The 23,765-nt window shown below is 40.0% G+C and overlaps 1 protein-coding gene across 1 annotated transcript; it reads right to left on the minus strand.

The window, feature by feature from the left end:
• Nucleotides 1–5: 5 nt before the first annotated feature.
• MBP (myelin basic protein) lies at nucleotides 6–18,613 on the minus strand (the record flags this gene model as incomplete). The annotated part of the gene is made up of 6 exons (XM_062633149.1): nucleotides 6–1,781; nucleotides 3,087–3,212; nucleotides 4,183–4,215; nucleotides 4,783–4,818; nucleotides 5,320–5,427; nucleotides 18,096–18,613. Coding segments are annotated over 6 exons (878 nt in total), but the record flags the coding sequence as incomplete, so codon positions are not given.
• Between the last annotated feature and the right edge of the window lie 5,152 nt (nucleotides 18,614–23,765).

The following is a 23,765-nucleotide window of genomic DNA, read 5'->3' on the forward strand; positions in this document are numbered from 1 at the left end:
CCAAGTTTCATTTCAAGTTGATTACTTTATTTCAATAATGAATATTTTTAAAAGCTGTGTTCCTATAAGAACAATACGTATTCAAATTAAATCAACTATTGCGTTGTAGAGTATACATCTGGATGAAGCTACAATAGAAAAATACACATAGCAACCAATGTAGGTAATAGAAGATGTAATAAGTCTGTGTATGCTTAATAATTTTGGTGGTTTTGTTTTCTTTAGTCTCTATGTATTTTCTATCCTCTTGTCTTCCATTGCTTCATATTAATGGACACTGATTTAAACCTACAATAGATTTAGATGTGAAATGTAATTAATGTACGCATTCATAGGTAACTTTTACTGGGCACCTATTAGGAATGCAGTTTCAACCTGGGAAGCGTTAACTGTAGTCTACAATGCATAGGCTAAAACTAAAAAAAATAAAATAATTAATCAGACACTTAGATGACAGCTTGAAGAAGTGATAAGTTTAAGTAATAAAACAGTGCAATTCAGAAGAGCCTTTTATTTCCCTAAGTGTGGTTGGAAATACCATTGCCACACATTCATTTTAGTAAGTTGTGAACAAGTAATATCTAAATCTAACTCAGCTATAATTTATTTCTATAAGGCAACTACAATACCACAGTTAAATGTTCACAGTAGTTTACTATGAGTTTGCTTTGGTGCACTGCCCTTAACAGGCATCCAGATGTTCACAGCCAAAAGGTAAGCCAAGCAAACATGACACTGCTGAGAAAGATACGAAATTCTAACATGAGATGTGCAGGACTATCTGAGATACCAATACTGAAGGGCTCTCTTTCAGAAATTAGACCTACTTGTTTATATGTTTACTTATTTATTGTGCTGCAAAGTTTATGCTGTTACAGCAGCATTTGTCTGAAGCACCAGCGACGTCCAGTGGTCACTTGCGCAATCTTAGGTGTTTCTTCTCTGGGAATATCCCTTATTTCTTAACATTAGTCTAACTCAAATTTGAAATCCTCTTTCTCTCCCTCATCTGCTCTTAATTCTAATGGTTTGGATGCAATGAGCAATTCATGGTATGGAAAGAATTTCCTTATTACTGTTGCTCTGCATCTTATTGATTCTGCAACATCTGCCCCCTCCCACACTTCACATACCTTGAACTCCCAATGTTTGGTAAACCTTTCCATGACTGCCTAATCCTGTTATAAAAATAAATTATTCTGTGAGTGAGAGAAGGAAGATTAAAACACAACAAAAACCAAATCAAAAAAAGTGTTTGGATAAACAGTCCTTACAACTTCTGCACATGGTGGATTTTTGTAACAGCAGTGTCTCAGAAATTCATTAACAGCAGTGCTCAATATTCAAGACATTAACTCTTTATTTGTAATTCTGATGTTCACTAAAATGAAATCAGAAGACTTGAGCTCAAATTAGGTGCTTGGGAGAAATAAATGAAGTCCAGCATACAGTTAGGGCATCCTGGAGAAGAATGAGTAGTCAGAGATCTTGTTACTTCACATAAAATAAGGAAAACATCTAGTAAAGCTACTCTTTGTGTTCCTTTCATTCAACTGTTGATCAGGGATTGCCAATAAAAGTTTGTATAATCATCTACTGCATGCAGAACCTAATTGACATTAAGTAACGGATTGCATCTATCTAGGTAATTGTTGCAGTTATTAATTTTAAGGCAGTTACATTATGAAGCAGAGTACATGATCCTTGGATGGCATCTTAGAGCTTCAGCGCCTAGCAACTGGTGAACCAGACCGGGATCCAGGTCGGGACCCAGAGCCTCCCTGTGGAGGGAATAACAGAGTTAATTGAAAAGTATTGTGTATTTGGGACTATAAGTTAAAAACACCCATGAATCTGTAGTAGGAAAAAATATTGAATATTACCTAATGAAAATGGCTTGCAGTGGCCTCTGGTGTATTGCTAAATATTGCTAGGATTTTCACTTCAAAGAGATAATTGGGTTTTGCATACTTTCACTTAGGATTAATTTACTAAATGTCTCATACAGGGCTGGACAGTCTCTCATGAGTTATTTGTAGGTGCATGTTTTTATTCAGGCCTTCCTAATGAAAGCAACTTACTTGCTTAGGCATCTTGGAAGTTTATTTTTTTAAGGGTACCCATGAACTGTGTGTATACTTGATAAAAAAAACCACCAAAACCAAACCCTCCAGACCCTGCATATGAGTTATGAGAGTCTCACATCTGAAAAAACTGAAATGTAACGATTTTATTCTGTAATATTTATTAGGGTAAATTGTCAATGCGATTATATCAGCGTGAGTATTGTATGGAAAGCTTGGATGCAAATACAGGAAAAAAAACTAGAAAAGAGAGCTGAAACCTGGCCTATTTTTACAAGCAATAAGAAAGCATCAAACTAGAAAAAAACCTCAAACTTGTGACAATTCATGTATCTGCAACTGAGAAAAGCCCTAGAGCAGTTTTACAGCAAAGATGGTCCAAGCTGAAATGACTGAATTCCCTGATCTCTTGATTTATTAGCTGTGCTGGTGGGGCTGTGCCGTGACTCAAAATCTTGAACTGAACTGGCCAAATGTTTATTTTTTGCATGACAGTTTTCTGACTTGCATATGTGGTGTCAAAACTCATTGTAATGCCATATTACAGGAGTTCTCCCAACTAGGGTGGGAACAACCAGAGGCTGTTCAAGTTGAAACTGCATCTCAACCAAACACGTGTCCAACATACTACCATTCTGCAGCTTATCAATTTGCTTTCATTTTCACTATTCTGAATAATCTAACAGCAGCAGCAAGCTGTGTCACTTCATTCATCTGTGTTCCAGGTCATCTGGGAGTTGAGTAACAACGCAGATCCTTGCACAGGTCTTTGTGGGACTTTGTGGACTTGACTTACCTTCTTTCCTGATGGTAACTGATTGTGTACTTTTACCTTTTTTCCTATCATGTAAATAGTTACTAGACCCATGAGATTTATCCAAGCAAATCTGGTTCTTTCAGAAGCTTTAAGGAAATGTGGTGGTTTCAAACATGGCAGGTTCTGGAAAGGTTTGGCCTGGACTCTATTTTTTGTACTTCAGTGTAAGTTCAATTGTACTTTACCAGTTTAAAGATTCTGGAAAGAGTGCCCTGGCCCTCATGATAGGATCCCTTATGTCCCTTGTGAGCAGACTTATGCTCATAGAATTTTCCGCTTCCTCCATATCCTGGCTTGTGTCCTTCACCGCCCTGCAAAGAAAGATTTTCATGTATATTGCAAATTATTGCATTCCAGTTACCCTATGTACACTGTAATATTTTTTGATCACTGAAATTAATTAAACAAGAAATCTAATGTTAGATCAAAGTAATCTTCGATATAATGAGCAAGGTTGAAGGAAAATATTAGGAAATTATTTGAATATACTCAAATCTGAGGGAAGCACCAATCTGTAAAAGACAATAATCAAAAAAGGATACTCAGAAGGTTACCCTGCATGACAAAACTTAAAATGTTTCAGTTTTGCAAGTTCTAAGGTAATAAGCATGTCAACTAATTTGTGCACTTCTGATAAAGGAATGCTTAATGGCTTGAAGGCTTTAATGTTTTGTCTGAAAATGCAGGTAATTTATATGTCCATCCCATATGAAATCAAACCTGTGGTAGAGAAGTAGAATGTCATTAGTTGTGAGATAACTGTGGGAAGAACTTGTCTAATAACTGTTCAGGTTGATCCTTTCTTACTGGAAGTGGTTGCAAGGAAGGGTGGAACAAAGTACTTGAATTAGTGACAGTGTTAGATTTGCCGACTTTACTGTGTAAGAGCCAATTCCATCTGTGGAATAAGCGCCCATCTCATCCTAGCCTCCCCTCCCATTTTTGTCCTTCCCAGGAAAATTAAAATGCAGCAGATGAGTCTTCCAGGAGTCTTTAAGGGAGGAGAGCTTTGCCATGCAGTGGATTTTGCTCCCTTTGTGCTAAAGCAAAAGAAATTATCGCTGCAAGGCTGTCAAGTTGCTGGGTAAGAGCAAGCAACAAAATTACCATCATAAAAGTGCTGTGGGAGGAGGAAGGAAAGTGGAACGGGAAGAAGCAAAATAGCGAAATTGAGACAAAACAAAATTATCACGTTGCTGCAGCAGCTTGAGGCAATGGAGCAAGATATGCTTTGGCCTGGTAAATAAAATGGCTGTTACTGAAAGCATGTTTGTCACCTACCCAGCTAAATCTGGTGAGGGATAATCCTCTTCCCTGCACATGCAAGAAATAGAAACAATGACATGATGATCACTATGGAACATACCATCTGGGTGTACCATACACAGATGATGAAAATGCAGTAAAAATAATGAAGTACTGGCCATATAAAAAGGCAAGAGCTGAAAACAACAATCTGTACAGTCATTCCATGAAACACAGAAGGTAATATTCTTTGTTATAATTACAAGAACTGACTAGCCATGGTTTGTCAGTGTTACGTACTTTAGAGGCCAGCTGAGCTTAGTAAATAGAGGGACAGTTCCTGGTGGGTGAGGCTTGTTTGAAAGCATTACCTATTACTAGTTTATTATAAAGCAACCACAGTATAAACAAAATGAAACTCACTGAGAGTGACTTCGTCTTGTAGCAAGTCAGGAAGTGCATGAGGAAGAGAACTGTGGCTTTTCTGTCTTAGTCCCTTGCTTTAAATATTCCCAATAATAATTCCAGATTTTTCCTTAGTACCATCAAAGAAAACTAATTAGGCTAGCAGCTGAATTGGTATACATTAGCCCACTAAAGACCTTGGACATTGCATGAGCCCCTTAAAATGCTTACCTTTGCTTGCATTGGGGGAGGTGTACGGGGTGAGACCTAAAAACCAACAAACACAGAAATGTTGTAAAACCAAGGAAAAATAATTGTAGGGAATCATTGAGCCTTTTGAATTATTATCTGTGAGTTAGCAGGATTAAGTGCTGTCTAAGTAATTGCACTGAGAAGCTCCTCTGCTGTCCTAGGCTTTGCTTAGAATACACTGGATTTTTGCCTATTATTTTTAAACAGAAAGCATTTCTTAATGCAGCCAGCGCTGAAGACAAAGGGACAAAACCTGTTAATGGTGAAGCTGTATAATGGTAATGGTGGTTGAAATTTGATTATGCTGGAGAGCGTTCACCCACTGCCTTGTAGCTTTCCAGTATTGTTTGTGTTTCCAGGTAAAAAATATTTTTTTGTGTTAGAACAGCCTGATGAGCTTAAAGGCACAATTCACAAGACTAAAATAATGGTTAATGACTGGGGAGTATTTGGTTAGTGATGGATCCTAAAGAATATAGTTCATTTTAGTGCATAACAAGAAGAGAGAAGACTTACAATGTTCTTGAAGAAGTGGACTACAGGGTTGTCATCACCAGGCCGGCCATGCTGAGATCTCTGGGGGATGGACCCTACATGGTGGCTGGCCCTGGCTGCATGTATATCCTGAAAAGCACAATAAGCGTATCGCTGGGTCAGCTAGGAAGGAGGGATAATCGGTGACTATATAAAAAGAAGAGTCACTTTCACCAGGAATGAAGAGAAAAAGGCTACAGAGATAGATTGCAACTTAAAAGTTGTCAGTGCTCAGAAGGAAGCAGTGCTCGGTATTTTAATGCAATGGTAAATGCAGAGTATGTATATGGACATATGTTGTGTGTATATATATATGTATATGTATATGTATGAGGGTGTACCATGTTTTTCAAGTTACAGCCCTGTGTGGAATGAAACCTGTTACTGGAAAGTTCTGCTAGCAGAAACCTTGTAGTTTTCCTCCTTTCATAAGTGGGATCATAGAATATAATTTTAGAAATGAAACCTGAAATGGAGAAAAAATGACATTGGGTCATTCTCCATGTAAGGGCAGAAATGGATCGTGTATCATTTCTCAGTTCCCAAAGACTACAGAACACTGATGAACTGCAAGAGCAACGTCATTTTTAGAATAAGGGAATTAAATAAGGCTGACAATACTGTTTTCAGTAGGGCTTCCTGAGCACTACAGAAAGAAGTCCAGTAAGTGAAGGTAAAATAAATAACAAAAATTATAAGGAGTGAATACCTTGACTGGTACTTAGAGCATGATGTACCTGTTGCAGTGAAAAGAGTGTCATACAGCGTCCAGAGAGCAGTAACTACACTGAATTTTTGACAAAGTTCATTTTAAAACTGTTAGGTGTTACTGACCCGGTTACAGACATCTGCCCATCATTATGAATGTAGAGGCACAAGGCTTCACGTTCACTGCCACGTTTTTGAAGTACTCAGTGCAGAAGAGAGAATGTAGAAGAGAATGGCAGTAACAAAAGTGCTGCAGTGGTTCTCTTAGCGTAATGAACTCCCTGAGAGTATAATGATGTTGTCAGCATTATATAGATACTAAATTAATTGGCCTCTGAAGATGAGATGGAAATCCATAGTGAGACAGGAGCTCACATAAGCACTTTCCTAATAGTACAAACTGAATGAACGTTTGACTGTAGAGCAGGATGAATAGTTATCTAAAACGTACTTCACTTTCATCACATACAGAAAAACATTGATCAACTTGCCAGGGAAAAAGCTTGGTCTTATTGTTGGACTCCTGAGTAGTTTGGTGATTTTTGACAAGTTAATGTCTATAGCACAGGCTTTCAAAGATTTGAAGAGTCTTTTTGCACTCAAGTCTCATGACAGCAATAGCTTTCAAAATGACCTCAATGGCCTCCAGCTCTTACTACTGAAAATGGCTGTACAGAGATCTACATCTTTTAAGTCTCTCAAATAAAAGCTTGTATGAAACAATCTAGTGTTAGCTGCTCAAAGCTGCTTCACAGAAGTTTTATTTTCAAGTGCGTGAAGTCAGGTCTTGTGATTTTATATGAATTAAATGAATTTATATTATATTGAATCCAGAATGAGTCACAAGTATCCATCTTCATGAGTGGCCTTGTAAGTTACATGATTCTGAAGAGAAATGAAGTTCAGATATATTGCTTACAAGATCAGTTTCCTTAGGAAAAAAATTGAGCCAATGCAGCTAAGTTCAACCCATATTGGAGCTGATACAACTCTGTCCCAGATTGTTACACTGGTGGAGGAGGCTCAGACCTCAAAGGTAGAGTATTGTCAACTGAAACCAGCTGCTACGTATCAGCATCAGTATTTTGCATTCTGCTGATACGTAAAGATTTACCACTTAAAAAGCAGGAGTTTATGAATTTTATTGGGTCTGTGAAATTTCCATAGTGTCACGCAGCCAGTCCTGCTTATACCTCTGCAGCAGGTTCTGCTTTGTCACTAGTTCTAGTGTTGACAAAGTCGTTTCTGCTGCTGTTGTTAAGAGGGACCCAGGAAGGTATCGGCACACATTCAGAGCAAGTTACTTCAGCCATGCCTTTGTCTTTTAATCTTCAAATGCAGCATTGCTTTGCCTCTGAAAAAGGCAGTGGACTGCCTTGTCTTTAGCATAAACAACATGATAAATACGGTGGTGTTGCAGATCTGAATGTCTGTTACTAGCAGCAGGAACTGGGTCACCATCTAATTGTAAAACTGTTAATGGGTGCAAAGCAGAAAACTTCACAATCAGTTTTGACTGCAGGTAGGCTGCAGCTCCATGGTGGGCCGTGGATTGCCAGCAGGCACAGGGAAAAGCTGCCGTAAGTTTTTTACCCTCTAGGTGAGTATGGATTTCCTGAATCGAGCATTCTGATCAATTACCAGTGCTACTGATTTTGCTTATCAAAAAGGTTATCATGCAGTGAAGACAGTTTCTTCTGTCTCTGGTTTCCAAATGTCAGCATAGTCTCTTAGTGGGTCCCCACTGGAAGCATTTGAGGCAGCAGCAAGTCTGAAGCCATTTTTAATGAAGGTGCTGTGTGAGTTCAATAGTGTGTGTTTCCTGGTGTTACAAATAAAGCATTTTCCTTTCATATTATCATCAGCAAATTTTATCCATGGTCAGCTCTTCAGTGTTATTCTCAATTTGTGGCATTGCCAGGCTTTCCTTCAATTTATCGTCGGAATCACTCTCACCTGTAATTTGTTCTTTCAATTCTTTGATTCCTAGGGGCAACGAGCAAAATCCCCTGGGTTTCTTCTGAGAGTGCTCATATGCATGATTTCTGAGAATCACTTCCCTCAGAAGGGTAATAATTGATATCTGTAGGTGTTATAAGTCAAAGCATAGAATAGTTAGGGTTGGAAAGGACCTTAAGATCATCTAGTTCCAAGCCCCTGCCATGGGCAGGGACACCTCACACTAAACCATGTCTCCCAAGGCTTTGAGTCAGGCAATTCTTTGTGGAATGAAAGAGAAAACAAATCTCATTTATCCTGCTGGGATGGGCTACTGGGGTGGTGTTTTGTAATGGAACTTTTTTGATTAAGCTCATCCAGTTGTCATAGCATGCTTCATTAATACAGTCAGAAGTTCACCATTTATCCTTAAACATGCTTTAAATGCTGGGTCTTCAATAATATCCTTATTAAAACCCAATAGAAATACAGCAGAGCAGGCATGTTTTAGGAACAGGGAGATTTACTTCTTGCGTCTTTGGGTTCCTGGTCCCTGCTGCCCAGAAGCTACAGCGAGTTTTTCCTACACCTCTTGCAACCTTGTCATGAATTTCAGTCCTAAGAGCATTGCCAATAAAAAGCAACCTTGCTGTCAATATCTGTGTATTATGAAATGTACTTGCGGAGTAGAATCCTGAATTTTGGGTGCTGTTTGTGAAGTTCAAAGCAGTGGTGCCCCTGTTTGTGCCCTTAAAGAAGTAGTTCTAGAGTAAGTGAATAAAAACCAGAGAACACCTTCTGTTCCCTATGTCTGAGGTTCCCTACTAAGTCAACTCTACTGTACATTCAGAAAAGCCAAAAAAAGGAAAGATCCCTCCAGCTGAATAATTGTAATTATTAGAAAATGTTTGCCAATGCTGGAACTTTAAGCAGTATCTGTGAGATCTGATGACACAGGTGCAGTTTGCAACTTCACTTACAGTTTTAAGGATTAATAATGGAAATAAGAACATTCTTAATAATGGATGTAAAGCACCCACAGTTATCCTGTAATGGGGAGTGATTCAATACTGGAATGCTTTGCAGCTCCTGGGAAGTTGCATTATTTACCGTGCCGCCTACCTTATTGATTAAGACAAAAGAAAAAGAAGAGAGTAACTGTCAATGTAGTACAAAACACAGGTATTTTATCATAGTTATAAATTGACAGTGCGTTCCCTGTGTTAGCCACACACTCTCACATCAAACTAATTCAATTTACTGGCACAACCTGTATTAATATCTTGAGAGAACTGTTCGGAAAAATAAGATGCCGCGTCTCTAACACGGTGACAAGAATCCATACGTGACTTGATACGTGCTCCATGTTAGGGTTTGTGCAAGATGATTATTACATCTCCAGTCGAGGTGAAGATGCCTGAATGTGTGCTCCCCAGTGTCCCACCACAGCAGGCCTGACCATGTCTCCTGGTTGGTTCTGTGGCCCTGAACCACAGTAAAGGGTCATTACTGTCTGCACTGCAACTCCCCAGGAGGCTGGAGAAGAGGATCCCGTGGGCTTTCGTAAGTGGAGCAGGCACATCTGGGTTGGACATTTGGATACCAGGTTTGCTAATCCAGGTTTGTGATCATCCACATACGTGACTTGAGATGTGGTAGGATGTGGGGGATTAAATTCATATTCATGTAAATGCAATTGCGGTTACATATTCTTCATGTCCCACTTGACTTTGTTTTCTGATGAAAAATAGGTGGTTGAGCAGTAATAGACATTTTTAATGACCTTTCTTACGTAACAGCAAAATCCAAATACACATGGAATCTGGAAATCACTGATCTAAAATGCAATCAAACCAACTAAGGGGTTTTGATATTTGTAAGACCAAAAACCACTGCTGTTTTCTTGGGCTCACTGGGTTTCATGGCCTTCATCAGTGGGTTGTTGTCACAGGATACCTAATGAGGCGCTATGTGTGAATTTAGAAAACCTACAAACCCCACAACTTTCAGATTCATATAGATACGGACAGTATCCATATTTAGATACGGCCTTAGAAAACCCAACTGTTCCCCAACCTACAGGATGTGATGCTTAACCCCCACTAAAAAATTTGCAGCCGTACTGGTAGACTAAAATTAGCCTTAATGCTAGTTGAGCATAATGAATAAGTGATGAATGCTGTTCATGCTGGTTTGTAGGAAGAGGGAATGAAAGAGCACCAAGCAATTCTAAGCCACTTACTTACTTAGGTAATTTTGTGTTAGTCCTTGAAATGGGCTCTGAATCCAAACTCTTACACGTAAGGAAATTCCTACTTGGCTTTGAATTTCTGTAGTTAGCACCATTTCAAAGCAGTATTCCAAACAGGAATGAAGACTCATCCCTTCAGTGAATATCTAAGCTTAGTTTTGTTAAACAAGAGGAAATTTACTCTGTACAGTTTGCCTAAAGCACTTGCAGGAAATATGCCAGGTGCTTATATACAGAAATTGCTTCCTCTTGGGTTTCAAAGGTGTTTTGTACGCAGGGGGTTGTGCTCCCGGGCATAGCTGATGCTGCGTTAGAGCCTCCCAGTGCCATTACCCGATGTCTTTTATCAGGAGGTGATAGAATATAGAGCATGTGTAACGTGAGGATATATTTTTCCATGCTTATTCTAGCAGTAAAATACCCACTGTGAACATGCACTGTTAAACCAGGCTGCATTATCCTGGTGTCATTGCTTCCATCCTCATTCACATACAACCCAAGTACCGATTTGCTTTTCGTGATGGTGTTTGCTCCAGGCTGTCCACAACTTCCTGATCTGTTATTAAAAGCGATAGGAATGCTGATATCCTGCCCGCATGCCAGTCTGATGGTGACATTGCAATCAATTAGCTAATTCAGCAGGCTTTTCCAATCACTTTAGAAAGGATGAACCACGCATCCTTGTAATGGCATCATTAATTTTTACTAATGTGAAAATTGAGACAGACATTAAATTACTTGCTCAGTTACAGAGAGTTGGTTGGGAGATGAAGAGTCCAGGAGATTCTGCCTTTCCGTGTTGTGCTGAGATCGTTAATATAATCTTTGTCTAGAAATAGGCGATGAACAGGAAGAGGAAGAAATCTTAGCAGAAAGATGGGAATAAAAAGCACTGGGGAAAGACTACAGTTGACTGAGAAGTGAGAAATGCAGTGTAGATGAGCAAACAGATGGCTTGATGAAGGAAACAATGGAGAACACTGGCCATCAAGAGAGGGAGGTGCTAATTGATATCCAGAACCACATTCCTCCATCATACTCTTACTCCTTAGTGCCTCAGTGATTATGGTTCACAAATTCCAAGGTGGGAGGAAAGAATTACAGGGGAAAAAAAGAAGAATCAGGACAGTGGTTCAGAATAATAGTTCTGTGATGGGTCCTGAGTGAGAGACTAGTGGCATCATACCATCGTACTGTTTTTCTCCATGTCCAATTTATTCCACTGTTGTGACACTTGATAAATGGTTTCAGAAACAAAACCTGATGCTTTTATTTACCTTTACTTTTCTGAAGCATTTTTTTTTGCCTAGCATTAGTCATTTTATTCAAATATTCTTCATGATAAGATGTTCTTTATCTGTCCGCTTGGACACAGTCTTTGATGCATATTCAGTATTGTCCTCTGTGCTGGTTTATCAAATTGGTATCGGTGACACGGATTAAACCTTGTTGAAGTGATCCCACCATAGAAACTCAGTGCAAGGTTTTGGTTTTTGAGGGCTGGTTTTTTTAATTTGTTTTGCCAATGATCACTCCTGCAAAAAGGAGATTTTGGCTAGCAGGTATTTCACAGGAGTTTCCAGGGTTGCTTCTGTTACCAACAAACTTCACAGCCTTTAGGGACTTCACGTGGCCAAGATAGGGAAAACACCAGAGATCAGTATTGACAATGATAAATGTCTACTGGTGAGACTGGATTTGGTGGAGATGCATCTGTTGGTGCTGCTACAACAAAAGAACATAATATTGTGGGTATGGCTATTGGTAAGAAAGCAGAACCTTGCAGAAATTTTAACAAGGACTGTTGCCCAGTATTTTCGTATACTGAAGAAGCTCACAGAGTAAGCAAGATGATCATTATTTGGAGAACAGAACTATAAATACCGAGGATACACTATGGCTTTACAGCTGCTGACCAGAAATAGGAGAAGAATGTTACTACATCCTTAATTTCCTGAAATACACATTTCTTCTCTCTGGTTGCACAAACAACTATTTTATGAAGGGACTGGCCCGATTCTGTTTCTTTTCTGCCCTTAATAGGTAAAAAAATGACAGGCTAAACTCTTGTACAGGTGTTAAAATTACTATTGCCTACATCAGCACAACTTACTTAAGTGGCAAGTGTAATAGTAAGGAGAGTTTACTATTCCGAAACTTAGACATGGCATGGTTTAATAGCTTCCTTCTTTGAAATGAATACTCAAAGGTAAAATTATTATTTCAAATAATGTAGCCAGTGTAAAAGTTGAGGGGAGATGAACCAAGGTGATGGCAAAAGGTGAAACAGAGCTAAGCCTCATCTTGGGTCTGCAGCAGTAATTCAGTGTTTTACCAACACTTTTTAAATTGCTTTGTAAGAAATTCAGTAAAAGCACCTGAAAATGGCAGCAGGTACTGGTTTTGTGTAGCTGAGAAATGAAACCAAGTGACTTTAGACTGAACTGAGTAACTGAACGTGTCTGTTCAACTGGAGACCATTTCGGGAACAAAGTGAAAGCTTTTGCATCAGTACACAAACTGAAATATCTATCACAGTAAAATCAGATCCAGGCCTTATCCTCAACCAGGCTGTGGGGCTGTGCACTTGAAAGAAACCAGGAATCACTGCAGAATGGCCAAGACCCATTCCCCCCATGAGACCTCAAAGCTGCCACCACGGCTACTTCCACAGCTATGACTCCCCCCTGCCTTGCTATGCTGGGGCCCAAGCAAAGTGTAGAAGCAAGCCTGGACCTTCCCCAGGCACTTGGAAGAATCCTTGGAGCTGTCCTTCAGAGCAGCACACAATTAGATCCCTCTTAAGCAGAGTATTATTATTTCTGTATCTTACTGGTAGATAGAAGGATCTAGAAAGAGTCTAGCAAAGACTGAACTGGAAGATAGATACTGTTAGAAGTGTAATGAAAAGGGGAAATATTTTGCTTAGACTGGTTAGCATGATCTCTGAATTACTTCAGTTGATTAGTCAGTTGATTATTTTAGCCTGAACAGTGGCAGTTCTGATACCCAAATTCATTTCTAGGTCATTCATCATTCATTACTACCTGCCACAAAAGAAAGAGGCCAGATTCAGTTCCCATTATCATAAAGCAAGAACACTGGATTTAGCAGCTTCAGTTCTTTAGAACCTACTCATTTCCTTATGGAAGGCAAGCTTTAGCTTTCTTCACTTCTGCCCAACACACTGTTTTAAATGAATCTTTGTAGGACATACAGCCCCTTTTAGTCACCTGCAGAGTTTGTTGCCAGTTCTGTTAATGGATTAAAAAAAAACTTAAATTAAATCATTAGTACACCAGTTTTGTGATGTAAACAGTTTAATGAATACATGAAGCACATAAAGCAAAAGATTAAAACAGAATTATTGTTACAACCACCATGAACTCTATAAAAATCTTTTTACAAGCATTTGCTTGCACAGCAGGTTTTACAGAACAGTAGATCTTGAGCACTGCCATTCCCTGAAACTAAGACTTGGAAATAGGAATCACAGTTATTTACTTGGATCGCATCATACACTAGTCAGACTAGCACTGATTTCACTATGTTGCAGTCTCCATGGTGCTGTAGTAGACATGAGAGCTCCACAAGAAATGTTAATAGAGAGGGAGTGCAAAAATATAAAATATGCCTGGATATTCTGACGAATGTGTCTGTCCATGTCATTATATAAAACCATGGTTCTAAGCTCTTTGCCTGTGCATGTTTATCTCAGTCCTTTTTGTGGATCCCTGTTACAACAACTGCTTAACTCTGGGGCAGGTTTGCAACTGCCATTTCCCAGATGCTGATCCTAAACCTTGGTTCTGCTCAACACAAGAAGAACATCAGCCCAGTACCCCTTGTACCTCCTATCTGTCTTTACAGAGGGGAAGCCCCATGTCTGCCTTCTGTATTCCTTGCCTCCCCACACATATAGGACTAGGGTCGGAAACAACCTTAAGATCATCTAGTTCTAACATCCCTGCCATGGGCAGGGACACCTTCCACTAGACCACGTTGCTCAAAGCCCCATCCAACTTGGCCTTGAACACTGCTATGGATGGGGTATTCACCACTTTGGGCAACCTGTTCCAGTGCCTCACCACCATCACAGTGAAGAACTTCTTCCTTATATCTGATCTCATCTCCCCTCTTTAAGTCGGAACCCATTACCCCTTGTCCTGTCGCTACAGTCCCTGATGAAGATGCATGTATCAGGAAGGAAACATGGGAGCAAGGCTTCATACAGGCAACAGGAGAACATTACAAGATTGCATACAAAACCAAAGCAAAATGTAAAAGAAAAAATGATTTAATTTTTCAGCTAAGTCCGTCCCGAGCCTCTGTTTTACAGTCACAATATTTTGGTTTGTTGCAAGGGGGCCACAAATGGAGTTTAAAGTTTAGTATGTTAATACACAATGTTAAACCAGGACAGAAAAGTTCTTGTTTCACAATCCAAACTTTAGTAGGAAAAGAAAACAGAAATAAATCATAATTCCAAAAGCATAAACAACTGTGTCAACCAAACCAGCGCTCTTTACATACTCAAGTTGAATACAGGCTAATATTGAAGAGGCACAAGAAGGATTCAATCATTTTAACAAACTTGCTTTACAAACGTTTAGATAAATACTCTGTAAGGATTAAAAAGGTAATAATTTATAGTTACATGACTGTCTGTCTCACATGCTTGCTGAGATGTCTGCACCACAGTTTCTTTCCGTCACCTGTTTTAAGTTCCTTAATACAAATAAATTTAGGCTGTGCACAACAGAAGTTTTGTTTGGAATAGTCTACCTTAAAAAACTTGCTTACAAGTACAAAATTCAGGCAGTTTTTGATTGAGTTTGTTATCTAAAATCTTGCCGGGGTTGGGGAACAATGGTGAATGTATCTGCTGCCCCTTAAAGGAGGAGAAGGAGTATTTCTCTACATTCCAGTTTTTCTATTTTTATTTGCTCCCATGCACTCAACTTCAGAATTCCAGAGTAAGGGAGAACCTGCTCCACGGGAGAAAAGGAGGCCATGAAACAGTCCCCGCTTTGTTCCTACCCCACCTTTCTATACACAACAGTGAGTATTATTCATAAATGTGCTTTTCAGTTTGGATGCAAGATGGAAATGCCTCCACAAAGAATTTATAATGTGTTTTGCTTGAATGTCAGCCCTAAATCTGTACAAAGAGCAAGTGTTGTCTTTGCATTCCAGTGCTTGCTGGTGTGGGTAGTTGAGCTACACGCTCCCACTGGGGCATGGGCTGGCTGGGAAAGGGAGACTGCAAGAAAGGCAGCTGCAGAACTGCTTTGAAAAGCTTCAAAAATTAATCAGAAACAAGTGCAAGCAAATAAACAGTGCAGCTCTATCAACTTTTCAATTTCAAGCCTTTGAAATTCATCCTTTAAGGTGCTTTTCATGGTATCTTATTTACCAAAGACATGTTTACCTAGTGGAGTCTGAAAAGCTGCCAAGGGACTTGATTCTATTTCAGCTCATCCAAGCACACCTTCATCATTTGCTGGTGCTCTGACACTACAAAATTCAGCAAGTGACAACTACTTAAGCTTTAAGCACAAATAAAGACTGTAAGCCATCTACATTTCCTCTGTGTACACACACACATAAATAAATGACACCGTGAGCCTTCCTTGATACAAGAAACCAAAAGGCATCGATTCAAAGGTTGAATAAATAAGCATCTAAACAACCGCCCATGCCACTTGCTCAATATTTTCTGCACTGAAACCTCCTACAACTGAGCTTTCTTGGGCATGGTTTTATCAATATTATCATTGTGTGAATAGTGCCAGAGATGCTTTGGCACTGGAAGTCTGAAGGGGACTGACTTTTGCCAAGGTAATAGAACTCTGTGCTTCCAGCTGAGATCTGCAAGTCAGGACTTTAACACTGCATGCAGCTGTCCTTACAAAAAGCCCCCAGCATTATAAATACTTCTGCTAGGCACAAAATGTTGGAACTGTCCATAATTCTGTACTGTTTTGCAGACATTTAACTGCTTCAAAACAGCAGTTTACTGAAGAGCAACAGAGATACGAGACATGATATCCTGTGCTCCCATCCATAACTACATAGAGATCTGCAGAGAATCACAGCAATTGTTCATGCCAAAGGATAAAATACAGAATCTGTGCAACTTGCAGCCGTTTCCTAGTCCTCACTACTAAAAAGGGAGTTGGTTGGTTTGTTTTATTGCTAAGTAAGGATGTACACACCTCTGTATAGTCTGTATGCAGAATCTAAGTTTTTGGTATTGTTCCCCTTTTGTTCTACATTGCATGTACTATTTTTCATCGAGTAACACAGTATATGAATAAAAGAGCAAGAGCTGAGCTAGCCAACCGGGTTTCAGAAAAAAGCAGTGCTGGGAACAGTCTCTGGTATTTGTACTATAGTAAGAAAAGTGGTTTTCTTCCTTCTCACAGCAACTGCTTGCTGCACGTATGAACATTACATACCTACAGGAACAGCTGCCCAACTGCTAAATCTTTGTCATGAGTTTGTAGATGTGAGGAAACAAAAAGACCAACACACATCTTGCTTAGTGCTGGCTGCCCATGCGAGAGGCTTCTGTTTTGAAGTTTCTAGAGTATTTGTCATCCAGTGGTCTATACATTACACCAACTCTTTGGGGAACGGCTATTATACACGGTGCTTCCAAGTGCAGAGCTGTGAAGTAACACTGACAGTCTGCAGCTGTTGTATGATCACAAGACAGTTTTAAACCACGGAGTAGTATGTACCATGTCCCCGTGCAACACTCTGAGACAGCCAGCGCAGCTGCATGTGCTTGCCCATCCCAGCAAGTATCGCAGATTACAACTATTGAGCAGACAGCAAAGGTTGTCAAATTGGGCCCAGCCAGCAACTATGAGCATTGCTTTTTGCAACACACAACTTGAGCAACTGCATCAAACAATATATTCATCTAAAATAAAGGTTTTACAGCCCTACAGTAGCTCCATTCAAATGCTTATGTAGTGTGTGAGCACACAAACACGAGACACCACTTACTTATCATTTACATGGCAAAGGGTGCAGTGAAACTATCTTAAAACTTTGCCGCTCAAACAACAGTGAACACAACATCTGCATAACGGATCAGAGGAGGCATGTAATCCTGGAAATGGGAAGAATTCAGGAATTAACCTTTCATCAACTCCTAATGAAGGAATGGTTTGTTGCACAATTTCTAATCTGAAATGCTTGGAATATAAACCTTCCCTTCTCACCAGAACAGAGCTGAACAGCTGCTCAACAGTCCAGCAGCATAGCTGGACTGTTTTGTACACCCAGGATTCAGGATAGTTACCTGCCAAGACACCTCCTCAGCAATGCTATCATCTGACCTTACAACATGATCTTGAGCAAGCAGGCTGAGAATCTGGCCACAGTTCTTGTTGGTTTCCTAACATCTATTTCCAAGTCTGTCCCTCAGTTAGTGCCAAGCTATCTAGAGATTGTCTAGTTGCATTTAGTGCTCTCACCCAGCAAATATATAAGAACAACACATAAAAGCAGACTGAAAGTTTCTTTAAATGGCACAGCATACAAATGCATACAATGCACCACATTAAGTGTTCATTAAAATGCCCCTCAGTAATGTTTCTAGAGCCACCTGGATTTCTAATACTCCTTGTTCTACACAGAGTATCTTCTCTTGTTTCCCAGATCTATGCTTTTTTGTTGTTGTTTTCAATTTAAAGCCAAGCATTACATTACAAATGTGCAAGTATCATCTTGCTGGCTAACTCAACTCTTGCATTATAGCAGTTACACCTTCCTGTAGTCCCACCCTTCCTGTTTAACTGTACTTTGTTTTGCTGTAGCTGTGAGTTCTCTATTCCTCAGAGCTCACCTTGCCCGAGCCCCGCCGGGGAACGTGTCTTTCACCTCCAAAGAATCTGCCCAGCGAGTCAAGTAGACCCGAGTCTCTGTGCCTTGGAGATCCATGTCTAGCATGGTCTGTAAAGCTCGCAGATGCCATTTTTGATCCGTGTCGGAAAGAGGAGCGTTTTTGCGAAGCCATCAAATCCGAATTCTCTGAAGCTGCTGCACTGTCCTCTTGGATGGTCTGTAGCTCGTCTGACTCCGAGGGCCGATCTTTGAAGGTGTTGTCTTCTCTTCCTGGGGCATCTCGGGAAAAGAGGCGGATCAAATGGGGGCGACCAGTCGTGTCAGCTGGGTTGGCCTCAGGCCAGGCATTCTTCGGGTCTGCTGTGCCTTTGGAGTCTGTCACCGCTGGGCTCTTCGTGGAGGTCCCATTGTTCTGGTTCACATCTGCCTCTCCTGCAAACAACAAGGATGAGATATGAATACAGGCCTGTGAAAAACAGCCCTGGAACAATGCTGCTTTCTTTGCCTTGCCTTGAGATGCTCATTTCATACAAAACCCGTAATATGTGCGGTTGTAATGAAACTATGTTCTCTACCAGCCTTTTAGAACATTAAGCTATCTTGGAACTGAAATCAGGATGATGTTCTCACACAAAATTTGCTGTACTTCTAGGTGGGTTTTTTTTAATAACGGAACACATCCTGTTAAATAGATCAACAGGTTATTTAAGGCACAGCTGAAACTGACTGACTTTATGTGGAAAGCTCACCAAGGAGGAGGCTTTCAGTGAATAAGAATTCCCGTACTTTCCCTTGAGGGCTGCAACTCTAAAAGGTGCTGGTTTCCTCCAAACAGGAAACAATAAAATTTCAAGTGACATGGATGGCCTGTGCCTTCTCAAGTGCACATTCCTTCTCCATGATGTCAGAGCTTTTGTACCTGAAGGTTTTTTCCCCATTTAGAATCCCTCCCTGTAACTTCAATACTGATGACACAAGCGTAATGAAGGGAGGTTTTTTCCTCTGTTTAAATTGTCCTCGCTTCAAAAAGGCAGAGAACACAAAGCTGCAATTTCTGCTTGGCCTCCCATGCCAGGTTTTCTCCATGTATGACCCTGGCACTCAGCACACAATGTTCCTGTGCTGATGCTGAAGGCCTAGAGCAAAACTGTCCAATTTGCATTCTGTGCTCTTGAGAAGTGACAGAAACATTCAGCAGAAACTGGTGAGCTTTCAGCCAAGGAAGTGCCAGGACAGACCCCTGTGGTGTGAGTGAAATGCCTGCTGCCTCCTCCACAGCCGTGTTCTGATGCACGCAGTAAAACATCTGAAAAGAATCAGCTGCAGCACACTTAACCCTTAACCTGTAGCAGCTGCTTCTATCAGTGACAGAAAGATTGATGGAGGGTTTTATAGCCTATGCCATTATTCCTACAGGGACCTATGCCCACTGAGGAGCATGTCTGATCTCCAAGGCACACCAACAGAAAATTAGTAGGTCACTGCTTGAGAAGCAACCTTCACAGCAGAGACCTCCCACACACTCACTCTGTCAAAAGGGCTTTTGGGCTTAACGGGGCTCAATATCTGATATGGAAGTTACAGTTAGAGGTTACCTTCAGGGTCTTCTAATTACCTCAGTTCATCCCCATTTGATTTGGTCCTTGTTGCCATGGGAGGGTCAGGATCTGGCAGATATTGTTAGGTTTTCAAAGTCCTCTGGGCTCAAGTACTTTGCTGATTCACGAGAGCAATTTTAGACTTGACACAGTCATTCCATAGCATTTCACCCACCCACAGGGCACTAAAGAAACCTTTTCTCAGGCTGAGAATAATTCTGAAATAACTTCATGGATAACGACACAAGACAGTAATGCTGGAGATACCGGTACTTAGAATTAGGTCACAATTAGTTGTGATCACTCTGCTACAGTTTTTCATACACAAATGGGCAGTTTTACTGTGCAACTTTTTGTGTCTTCTGTGACAACTACCTAGAAAATACTGGGGAACTTCAAGAAAATTTTCTCTGGTTAAAACATCTTAGAGTATTTATCAGGAATACAATTTTTTAAGCAATGCTAATTATCACTGAAGACCTTATTGGGGGGGGGAAGGAATATATTTGCTGGCAACTTTGGGATTTGGGTTTTCCTGAAGAGATACTTTCAAACCTATTAGAAAGTACTGAAAGTCCCCAAATGATTTTCTTAACTGAATGAAAGAGAAAGCAGCTAACATGGATACATGACACATCCTAAAACTACAAAACCTTTTAAATAGCTCTAAGCCTAGATTCTATACCATAATACAAATCCATTCAAGGACAGAAAAAGAAAAGCAAACAAAAGAGCTATTGTATTTAATTAAATGCATTAACAAAACACCAGAGCATCTGCATACTAATATTTTTTACAACAGTTGATCTTTGTGTAACTGAATACGGGTATTGGTAAGCAACAAAGAAGGGTATTTGTGCCACAAAAGTAGCTTCTCCCAATGCATAACGCAGTGAGCTATAAAGTATAAATCTTTCTGTATCCCTCATTTCAGTAGTGAAAGCACACATTTAAGTTTTCCTATAGATTTTCTGCCTGCTTAAGTCTTCTCCAATATTTAAAAATGTGTAACAGAACTATTGTTAATGTTTGAGCTAACTAATCAAAGTCTCCAAGTGCATTTGGAAAGACAGATCACTTTAATAATGTCTTAAGGATATCCAGGATTCATGCAGCATGTAAACATAGGCTTATTTGTTCATTTAAAACCAAGTATTTTATATATATATATGTATGTATGTATATAAATACACACATAAACACACAGAGATTTCTCTACTGTAAGGGTGGTGAGGCACTGGCACAGGTTGCCCAGAGAAGGTGTGGCTACCCCATGACTGGCAGTGTTCAAGGCCAGGTTGGCTGGGGCATTGAACAACCTGGTCTAGTGGAAGGTGTCCCTACCCATGGCAGTGGTTAGAACTAGGTGATCTTTAAGGTCCCTTCCAACCCAAACCATTCTGTGATTCTATGATTCTTCTACTACATTATAAATGTATTATAAATGTATTAAAATAAAGATGAAGCTCTCATTAAAACAGAGTGCCCTTCCTGTGCCCTATCACTTGTACAAGAGAAAGCTGCCTAGAGAGAAAGAAGTCTTCAGGATATAAATCATTGTGAAATGGCTTAAAGACCAAGTATAGCAGAATGCACTGCCACAGGCATCACCAGAAGGCTATTAAAGTGTTGACTATTTATATTTCATTGAGTAAAGTCATTGCGAGCTGTGCATGTGTGAGCACGAGAAAAGCACATCCTCGCATTAGCCCAAAAGCAGCAGGAGGGAATCAGATGCCAGGGATTTGACACTCCAGGAGCAGCCAAGGTGCACTCTGGGAAGTGTTGCCACCTTTCTACTGTGCCTTGCTCTGGAGCCTGCTGCTGGCATGATTTTCCCTGTTAAATGTTGGTCAGAGTGAACAAAGCCATTTGTTCCTTGTACACACAGTGACTCCCAAAATGAAGGGATACAGATGGACCAAAAAAATTCGGAACAATCTGTAAATGGAACAAAATTGAAATTCCAAAGGTGCTTTCAATGAAACAATATTAAATGCAACCCCCCATTGCCTCTTAACAGGAGTTAGGCCACATACAAGTATTTTCAACCCCACTGTGCTGTAATGCTTGGTTTGACATTAACAGTTTAGCCCATTTCTTGAGAATCAAACTAACACTTTTGCGTAAGCCTTTAATCAGCTGGGGCCTCTCAGCCCTGTGGTTCAAACAGCACCTACTGTCAAGAACGTGGAAACCTGTTCTATGCAAAGAACAATCTCTGATGTATTGGATACAAATACCCTTCTCGAGGGTCACTTGGTAGAGCTGCTCTATGACAGTCCCTTCTTGTGTATATAGAGAAGTCTGTAGCCTTATTCCATATAGAGAACAACCTGGAAAGAGGCTGTTAAGCAAACAGTTTTAATGTGTTAAGTTTAAAAAAAGAATTACAAGTTTTTCATCTCCTCCCACTCCTTTCCAGTCATGCTTTCTTGCAAATACTTGTAATTCCTTTCACATTCTTACTGCTGCTCCCTCTGCAAATGCTGTAAAATAAATGAATAAAATGAAGCTGATAAAAGCTGAACCATATTCCCCTACTTTGGCTTCCCAAGAGAGACTTAGTTCAACAGCCACAGCATATTGCAAATATTGATTGCAATAATACATGACAGCAGCTGAAGTATTTGTAAGAAATCTTAATGATTAAGTATTATTTACTCATTACAAACACCGGAAAGTACATTAATCACATTTATAACACCAAATATTTAATATATTTTATCATAACTACACATTTCTGTGGCTGATTACTAACTTCCTTTTTCCCAGTCTTCTTCTCTCAGGGTATGAAGATGAAAATTATCTCACTTAAGCTAAAATGAAAAGTTGATTCAAAGGTCCCTAAAGCTGTCATGTATATTCATAAAGCGGTGCCCTTCAGTGTATGAAATAAAATATGTATTTGTCCGTTGCTACTTTTTTGTCCTACCTCTTCTGTAAGACAACAACCGGGTAGTTAAATATAATGCAGTACAGTTCTTAATTCTGAGTCAACGATATTTCAGTGTATTTACTGCAACGTTGGTAATAAAATATGAAGTAAAACATCTGGAATTTTGTACTGACTTACCTGGTTTTCGTCACCCGAACAACAAAAGGTTACACCAAAAAAATTCTCAGCTTTGCAACACCTAAGGTTTCAAAATCTTCAGTAAGCCACAGCAGAACGGCAGATGTGTAATGTATTAGTAATAGCCTGCCTTGCATTATTTAAGAGGCTGAAAACCACTGTTCTGCCATGCATGGCTTTCAGTAACATTTGTGGTAATATCAGGACATTTGAAAGAATGAAAAAGAAAAAGCACATCCATCATCATTACACATGAGCTGCACTTGAGGATGTCCGGGTTCCAAGTGTGTGATAACTGCTTCCCAACATTTTGATTTACTTTTTTATGCAGTTAGAGTTCTCCAGGAAGAGGACCTTGAGGAACTGTCTCGTAGGAAGTATTCAAAAACCGAAGCGTTAAAAAAAACATGTATATGAGGCCTTTAGTGACATAGTGTATTGGTGCACTTGGCAGTTCTGGGATAACAGTTGGACCTGACAATCTTAGAGGCCTTTTCCAACCAAGCTGATTCTGTAAGTCTATGAAGTATATCATGAGGCACTGCTGGGAGCCCTAATTCAATTGTCTTTGGATGCTGTCATGAAGTCACACTCACAATTTTTCCTGCACTATCACACCTTGCTTCCAACAAACATTCTTGAGTAGAGAGGAACAATGGAGCTTTGGATGTGCATAGATGGGGAGTCTGAACACACAGCAGTAATTGCACACTGTGATCTCTTACAGGAGCCAGGATCAAATGAAAATCAGGCCAATTTTACACTTTATTGCCTTGGAAAAAGGATCTCACTATTTGGTGCTCAGCTGTATCGAGTATCAAAGGAGAGTGTGGCAAAACCTGTTCATCTGGCAGACCAGTGCAGGTCATCTGCCAGAAGCAGCAAGGCCAGTCCAGCCTGCCAGCTGCAGCACTACTGCTGCATGGCTCAACATGCAGCAGAAGCACTAACTAATCATAACGAAAGGAGAAGAGGGGGTCAGAATGGGTGCAAACCA

Source organism: Pezoporus occidentalis, unplaced genomic scaffold, assembly GCF_034315485.1.
Source record: "Pezoporus occidentalis ecotype Australia unplaced genomic scaffold, CSIRO_AGI_Poc_V1 ctg4, whole genome shotgun sequence".
Classification (NCBI taxonomy): domain Eukaryota; kingdom Metazoa; phylum Chordata; class Aves; order Psittaciformes; family Psittacidae; genus Pezoporus; species Pezoporus occidentalis.